Genomic DNA, 8,422 nt, shown 5'->3' with positions numbered 1-8,422 from the left:
ATTGGTGACAACTCCAAACACAGCAAGGCTTGCAAAGGCAGGCATTTTGCCACTGGAGCTGTACTTCCCCCAAATACTCTTCAAATCTAACACCAAACCCATCCCCCCACCCCAGCCCTCTTCCCTGAAATCAAATTTTTGAGTTCAAAAAGACAGGTTCTGCTCCCATGACGCAGAGTGCTCCAGGGTTGTCACATGTATCCTAGGTGAAGAGGAATGCCTGGTAGTGTGGGAAACTCCCTCAATTTCAGTAACCCCCACACCCCAGGTCCTTCTTATTCTGGGTCAGAATCTGAATAGAAGACAAAGATGCAGGTTTTGAGCAGCTGTATGCACTGGAATTTTTTTTTGCTCCTACCAAGATTGCTTTTGCTGGCAAGTCCCTGGGTAAGGGTCTGCCCAAGTATAGGGCTCAGCCCAGGTGTCACCTCTTTCAAGGCTGATTCCTCTAGTTTCAGCACTGTCTATCCTCCCCCATCACTTTATATTTATTTGTGTGTGTGTATTCACATATACATATATGTGTGTGTTATACATATACGTATATATGTGTGTATACATATATTTATATGCAGAGAGAGAGAGAGAGAGAGGTGAGAGAGATTTTGAGAGAGAGAGCCCACTTCTATTGCTTACCTGTGCAGCTAGGTGTCGAAGTGGATAGAGTGCCAGGCCTGGAGTCTGGAAGACTCATCTTCATGAATTCAAATTCTAACCCCAGACACAAACTGTGTGACCCTGGGCAAGTCGCTTAGCCCTGTTTGCTTCAGTTTCCTCATCTGTAAAATGAGCTGGAGAAGGAAATGGCAAACCACTTCAGTATCTTTGCGAAGAAAACCCCAAATGAGGTCACAAAGCATCAGACACAACTTAAAATGACTGACCAACAAAAAATTATTTGTCAATCATATCCATCCCACCCCCACCTCCAAGTACAGAATGGTAGCTCCTTGAGGGCAGGGATCTGCTCAGTTTTGAATCTGTATCCCCAGGGCCTACCACAATGCCCCAAGATGTGCCTTAAAGAACTAATAAATGTTTATGTATTGGTTGCTAAGAAAAATAAGCCAGGGGCAGAGGAGAGGAAGAGAGGAAGGAGAGAGTGATTTTAAGGAAAATAAATGCAAATGGAATTTTCAAACTTGAGGAAAGCAAGGCGAATTGGAGGATGTATTCTCCTCCACCTTCCCAAAATGAGGAGCTGAAGTTCGGAGAAGTGTTTGAAATTCCAGAGAAACTTCAAGAAAAGAGACAGGGGAGCACTCGAGACCAGAAAGGAGAAAAGCACAAGAAAGAGGCACTGGGAAAGAATTAACCGAAGAAACCGGAGGCAAATGTTGACCTAGAATCGGCCTGGATGAAAAACTGCATCTGGGGCTAACTTCCAGTTGTCAGACTCCACCCATCCCCCCACCTCACCTCTGCCCTCTTAACCCTCTGTTGTTTTCCCTCTTCTAATAGGCTCATCTACCAGATTAGAAGTCTGATGCAGTATCCTAATTGCAAAGACGCTTCCCATCAGAATTCATTGGACTATTATTTTTAGAAGTTCATTTCAAAATTAAATAATGGGACAGGGGTGTTCCCAAATGGTATATCACATGAGAATCACTTCTGCATAGCACTACCCAAAGCATGTATTTGTCAATGAAATCAAGGTGCACCAAACACAGTGCTGGGGAAGAAGAAAATAGGACCAAAAATAAAATTATGGCTAACCAGAATCTTAAAGTCTTACAGTGCACAATGCTGGGTCACAAGTGGAAAAGGAATCTGCAAAACAAAGTGCTTTGCATGGTCAGAGGAGAAAGGTCAGGTGGAAGATTTATGGGGGGTGGGTGGGTTGAAGGAATCTTTTGAGTTGGGGTTTAAAGAGTAGGTAGGGATTCTGGCAAAAGGGGTGGGGGTAGAATCTAGACCAGGAATTGTAAGATCTCAGGCACTTTTTTTTTTGGCTGCAGGGGGGAAGGCTGGGCAACTGGGGTTAAGTGACTTGCCCAAGGTCACACAGCTAATAAAAGTGTGTCAAGTGTCAGAGGGAGGATTTGAACTCAGGTCCTCCTGACTCCAGAACCTGTGCTCTACTCACTGCTCCACCTAGCTGCCCCCCATTTCAGGTACTTTTGAGGGTTAGAAAGTAGTCTTGTTTTTTTTTCTGGAACATAGGGTACAGGGGAGCCACATGAAACTCAAGAGTGACACCAGTCTGCATTTTCTCTGTGGGGAGCCATTAGAGATTATTCTGCAGAGCGATTGACAAGATCTCTGAACAAAAAAGATTATTCTGATAGCCACATAAATATTGGGTTTAGCATCTACACACTTTGTCATCGGGCTCACGCCTAAGTTTCGGTTAGTTGCTAGGGAATTGGGGGCAGGGGTAGAGCCCTTGAAGTAACTTGAGTGCTGGACTTGGAATCCAGAGGACCAACCTTCAAATCCTGATGCATAAAATAAAGATAAAAATAGCATCTATTTTATAGGCGCTCACCAGGTTATAATGAAAAATAAATGACGTAATCCATAAGGTAGGCACTTTGCAAACCAACACACCATCTATAGATACTGACCATTATTATTAATGCACATTTCTCTCTCTTGTACACTTTTTCAATCAAACTGGCCTCCTTTCTGTTCTTTGTACATCTTTCCATCTCCAGTCTCCATACAATTGCAAAGACTTCCAGTGTTGCCTAGAAAACATGAGTCCTTTAATGGCCACCTCTTAGAATCAACTACCTTCCTTCACAGCTGAGCTCATACCAGCATTTACCCTCCCCCCCAACAACAACAACAAAAAGTCTTTGTATTTATACTTTGTATACATTTTATTTGCTTATCTTCCTAAAATGTTACCCTCCTAATAGAATGTAAGCCTCCTACAATCCAGGAACTGTTTGAGGTATTTTCCTCTGTGTATCTCCAGGGCTTAACACCGTGCATTGCACTTAAAATGTGCTTAATAAATGCTTTTGAATGAATGAATTCTCCATCATGTACATGGGGGGTGGGGGAGTGAGGGTCATGGTACAAACGTGATTATGCATAGGATCTCTCGGTTTTTTGGCCACTTCCCCCCCCCCCCATGTGGAGCCAATGGACAGAGAAATGAAGAAGGGACGAAAAGAAAAAGATAAAAGGCGTACAAAGGAAGTGGTAAAGACCGCTTTAATCCCAAATCTGTTTGTCCTACTAGACTACAGGTTGAAAATTCAGAGTTGACACTTTGTGACTCTTTTGCTCTAAGTATGGCACATTTTGTTCTCCGCCACCTTACCTTTTAGTTTAACTAGGAATGCTTCCATTCACACCACCAGGTGTAAGAGGTTTGGGGGTGAGGAGGGGAGGGTTGGCGTGGAGGCGGAGGATCACCAGAGTCTTAGAGTTCGTAGAATTGATTAAGTTGAGCGGAAAACTGGGGGTTTTGTTAAGAATTATTTCTGGATTTCTAATACTTTCCTCAAACTGGTTCCTAGGAACCTTATTTCTTCCTTTACTCCCACACAACCTCGAAACTGTCCAGCCTCAGACCCCACCTTTTCTATCAATTGTCTATTTTCATGATAATGGCCTTGGGAAACCCAGCGGGCAGGATTAACAGGTGGGGGAAGCCATATAAAAAGGCCGCCCAACCGATACAAGTTCACACCCTCCAGTTTAGGCGGGTATTCATAGGTCAGCCGCAGCCTTTTGTCATTTTTGAGTCTCTCTTCCAGTTTTTAACCGAAAGACTGTTTTGCATTTGTAGAGCGTTTTTTTACTTTGCAAAGTACTTTGCCGACCGTACACTCGAGGCTTTTCCTCCTGGATTTACTGCGACTGCCCGAGTTCGACCCCTTCCTTCGAGGATCTTCCCTAAAACATGACCTCCAGCTCTCACTCGCAGCAACGCCAGGCCTGCCGGCCTGAAGGTGATGCCAGCTGCCCTTACAACACCTGGATCTCCACGTCCCAGCCAGAGCCATTTACCTCCCCAAGCCCTTACTCTAATTTCCAAATACAAAGTCCGGAAAAGCTCCAGCCAAGCACAGGTGAGTCCCCTCTCCAAGGTCCCCAGCCGGCTCAGTTCTTTTGCTCAGGGATAGGGCAGGATATGGGAACTTTTCTTCCCTCCACCTCCCGCTTTTTGGGGAATGATTCTAGCCCACGCAGTGGTAGCGGAGCCTCCATCTCCCCCTTACGTGAAGAACTAAATGGACTCCCGAGTTTAGCTCTGCTGTCACAAGGTCTCAACTTCTAAATAGATCCCGGTGCCTGTGGAACTCTTGGGGCCTAGCGTCAAAGGCGAAACGAACAAGATAGAGGCACAACCTAGAATAGTTCTGGGGCACCACCATTCTGCTCTTGTTTGAATTTACTTACATTTGTTTATTCTGTGTATCCTTATACGTGTTTGTAGAGTATAAGCTCTTTGAGTAGGGATTTTTCTTTTTTGTAGAATACAAGCCCCTTGAGAGTAGGTTACAAAGGTAATGGAGCGCCTAGCACGGCGCTTACTTATAGTAGGGGATGCACAGGTGGATAAAATCCACGTTTTATCAATGGCCTGTTTTCCGCTAATTTGCCCTACTAATGGTTATTTCTATGGGCTGGTCAGGGCGGCACCTGGTTAAGGAAGCGCGGAGGGTGGGGAGAAGGCTGCAAGCACCTAGTTTATACTGGATACTTTGCTAAGCGCTTTACAGTAGAACAAACAACATTATGGTATGATGTCATGAAAAAGGGCCTAGCTCTGGACTCCGCAGGCCTGGGGTTCAAATCTCTGCTCCTGATTTACTGCCTGAATTAACTTTGGGAAATCACGTCGCGTCTCTGCCTTCTGTTTCCTCACGTGTAGAGTGGAGGTGGGGAGTGTGGAGTGAACCAGATGACATGTAAGGTCCGTTCTAGCACTGAATCTATGATTCTTAATAACTCGAATTTCAACTTTAAGAGGGTTTTTTTTTATCTTAGTTTAACATGAAACAAAGTTTGCGGGAAAGAACAACTCAAACGTTAGAAAATTGCTAGAAAGATTATTAGATGGTATTGGACCTGACTGTTTGGGAGCAGCCTTCCTTTTTCTTAGTTCTGCTAGAAAGGGGTAGGAAGTGATACAGTCCCACCAAAATTTGCTTAACTATAACTATTTAAAAGAGGAACTGAGGCTGCTGGTGGAAACTGAGAAATCCTGGACCTATTCAAACTAGGTTGTGAAAAGCTGAAGAACTGGACTCAAGACCTGCTTCTGACCCAATTCACTTAACCCCAGTTGCCCAAGTAAGACTTAAGTTGGAGAAGGTGTTGGTCTGCATTGGTGGAGGGATTTTACCCTGCCCCCCCCTACACATATTAAAGAACTCAAAGGTCTCACCCAAATTTTAAACCAGGTAGTAATTCATTAGTATGGCCATACAACGTCAAAAAGATGGGTCAAGGCTAAAGAAAAATTCTCTTGGGGGAGAAGCAGTAAGAGTTTGGTTGGAGGAAGAATACCATAACTTTGGTTAGGGGAATTGATCAGGGCTTAAATGGGATCCTGTTATTTGCTAGAAAAATATATCCTGAGGCTTGTTAGGCATTCTTCTTGTCTCTGTACAACTCAGTTATTCAACCATATTTGTCCAGGGTTTTTTGGATTTTTTTTTTTGAGAAAGGAAATTTTTAGGGGCAAATTATTTCATTCTTCAAAGATTAGTAGCTTTTCAGGAACTTAAAATTTAGTTCATTGTGGGTGATGAATGTTTGTTAAATGTTATCAGGGAAGGTTATTTGTGGGTGATGAATGTTTAAAAAGTATGCATAAGATATAGCAGTATAATATTATGTAAAAGATATAATTTCTGTCAGTGACAGGAAGTTCTTACTTTGCTTTCTCTCAACATTTAGCAATTTCTCCTGCTCCTCCTTCATCTGTGGATATGTTTATTCAAGATATTCCTGACTCTGCCACTAGCCCAACTTCAAATAACCTTTCCTCCCAGGACAAGCCCAAGATCCATCAGGGAAAAGAAGATCAGGGCCTGATCAAAAAACCTAAGATGAGGACGGTGTTCTCTCAGGCTCAACTAAATGTACTCAACAGTAGATTCCTGGAGCAAAAATACCTCAGTCCACAGCAGATCCGAAATGTGGCAGAGAATTTGAACCTTACTTACAAACAGGTAAATGTTTGAGGAATTGGTGGGATAGGTCAGTCGATCAAGAGGCATCTACTGTGCCAAGCACTGAGCTTAGATGGGGATACAAAGGCAAGAGGCACAGTCCTTGCCCTCATGAACTTCACAGTCTAATGGCAGAAACAACACACATAAATACATGGTAATAAAATAGAGATAATCAATAAAGGAAAGACCTTAGCTTAACAGGAATATAGAGTCAGGGAATGGAGGAATGAGTGCCTAGCTTGGCATCCCAGGACCACAGACATTCTCTGAAAATTATATCCTGTTTCATTTAGATCAAATGCAATGTGGCTGCTAGAAGTTACCAGAATCTTTTCTTTTCAAGGAAATCTATAGATTAATATTTGTCTCCTCCTTCAGGTCAAGACCTGGTTTCAGAACCAGAGAATGAAGTCAAAGAGATGGCAGAAAGACACCTTGTGGTCAAAGAATGGCAACAGTATGAGCATGGTTCAGGTAATGAAAAGAAAAACCTTGGCCCCTTCAGCATAATACTATTTTTCAGGCTTCTCAGCAGCATTTACTGGTGCCCACATGAATCAATCAAAATACTGCTTTTCTTTTAAAATTTCTCTCTCTCTCTCTCTCTCTCTCTCTCTCTCTCTCTCTCTCTCTCTCTCTCTCTCTCTCTCTCTCTCTTCAAAGACTCAGCTATTAAAATAACCTTCTCTGGTAACAGATGAGTATACCTAGGCAAGAGAAATCAACATAGGGCATGCATTGCCTTTATATGAAAATAAAGGGGAATTCTAAATGTTTTAATAATTTCAACCTGCACTAGCACTTTTAGGATCTTTCCCCATTCTTCACCTGTAGTTCACCACCTCTACAGTGACATACTTTATCAGGCCTTTGAATGTTGTGTTCTCATGATCAGAGTTCTGAAATCAAATACTATGATTTCATTAAGTTCTATTCACTCTTCTTTCAGAATGGATCAGCTATTGGAGAGTACATAAGCTTCTACTCTCCATTTCACCAGGACTATGTGATAAATCCTTCTGGAAACTTTCCAGTATGGAGCAACCAGACTTGGAATAACCAGTTCCAGAATGGTGGAGAGGGCGCCTATCAGCACCAGATGTTTCAGCACCCCTACCCTGCCAATGACTTGGGGGCTCCCTTTGGAAGTAATACTAGTGAGGTCTATTCCATGAAACCACAGACTACTATGAGTTTTAATGCCCCCCATACCGTGGAATATCTCCCAAACTACTCCATGAACATGCAGCTGACCCACAGCAAGTCAGAAGAGGACTATAATTATCGGCAGGCCAGTGATGCTCAAACACAATTCTTAGATCCCACTGCGGTACCTATATTCCAGTCATAATCTGGGCAGTTAATTCTTCCCCCCGCCAGAAAAAGTACTCTTTCCTGGGCCCTTTACCGCTGGTTTCTTTTCTTGCCTTTTTAGTATCTCTGTTACCATTACTGTTGTGGTTGGTTGGTTTATATAAGTGAAGTGCAGAGGGTAGCTATCCTCGTTAGATTTTGCTGGCTGGCTCCAGGTTTAGGCACTATTGGACTGACTATATAGAGAGAGAGACAGAGAGACTGTAAGCTTTAGAATCCTGATATAAGTAAGACGAAACCCAATACTGGTTGAAGAAAAAGGTATGAAAAAGCATGTAGTGAGAAAAGTCAGGTTGGTTGGGATTTGATGCTTTTGTGTTTTAAACTAGGGTTTTGGTAAAATTATGGTTAGGATTGTAAGTTAAAGCTAGTTGTCTTTCTGGATTTTTATCCTTAATATATTCTTTTAATAGAAATAGATACAAGTTCATGCTTGTGCCTTCCCTCTGAAATTATCTCCCAGTTTATATTTTATTTGTCCATAGTTGTTGTTTGCATGTTCTCTCTCCCATTAGATTGTGAGCTCATTTGAGGACAGAAACCATCCTTTACGTTTCTTTGTATCCGAAGTGCTTAGCACAGTGCCTGGCACATAGTAAGCTCCTTAATAAATACTTGTTCATTTGACTTGGCTTGGCTTTTACCTTTCCAATACAAAAAGCTAAAAACTGTACGGGAAACTGACACTGATATTTTCCCTACCAAGACATGAATTTGATTGAAATTTTTTTTTTTATGAAAAGCTAATTTGAAATCTTGATGCCAATTTTGTTGTCATCAAGTTGATGGACCGATCAATTTAAGAGTTATAAATATGTTGTCTCTTTATAACCTTTACATGTCTGTGTGCCCTCCTGCCACATGTTCAATGGATAATAACAGCTTCAACCCAGATATCCCTA

General features: G+C 42.4%; 1 protein-coding gene across 1 annotated transcript; it reads left to right on the top strand.

Moving 5' to 3' along the window:
- The first annotated feature begins 3,862 nt into the window (after positions 1 to 3,862).
- NANOG (Nanog homeobox) lies at positions 3,863 to 7,497 on the top strand. The gene is made up of 4 exons (XM_036758904.1): positions 3,863 to 4,031; positions 5,869 to 6,143; positions 6,525 to 6,614; positions 7,096 to 7,497. The coding sequence occupies exons 1-4, from the start codon at positions 3,863 to 3,865 to the stop codon at positions 7,495 to 7,497; spliced, it is 936 nt and encodes a 311-aa protein (XP_036614799.1).
- Positions 7,498 to 8,422: the final 925 nt, after the last annotated feature.

Source organism: Trichosurus vulpecula, chromosome 5 (assembly GCF_011100635.1).
Source record: "Trichosurus vulpecula isolate mTriVul1 chromosome 5, mTriVul1.pri, whole genome shotgun sequence".
Classification (NCBI taxonomy): Eukaryota; Metazoa; Chordata; class Mammalia; order Diprotodontia; family Phalangeridae; genus Trichosurus; species Trichosurus vulpecula.
This window is presented reverse-complemented; position numbering and strand designations above follow the sequence as displayed.

Coding starts and splice junctions, on each gene's coding strand:
- NANOG (XM_036758904.1), top strand. CDS start 3,863: ATGACCTCCAGCTCTCACTCGCAGCAACGCCAGGCCTGCCGGCCTGAA. Junction 4,032..5,868: donor AAAGCTCCAGCCAAGCACAG/GTGAGTCCCCTC, acceptor CTCAACATTTAG/CAATTTCTCCTGCTCCTCCT. Junction 6,615..7,095: donor ATGGCAACAGTATGAGCATG/GTTCAGGTAATG, acceptor CTCTTCTTTCAG/AATGGATCAGCTATTGGAGA.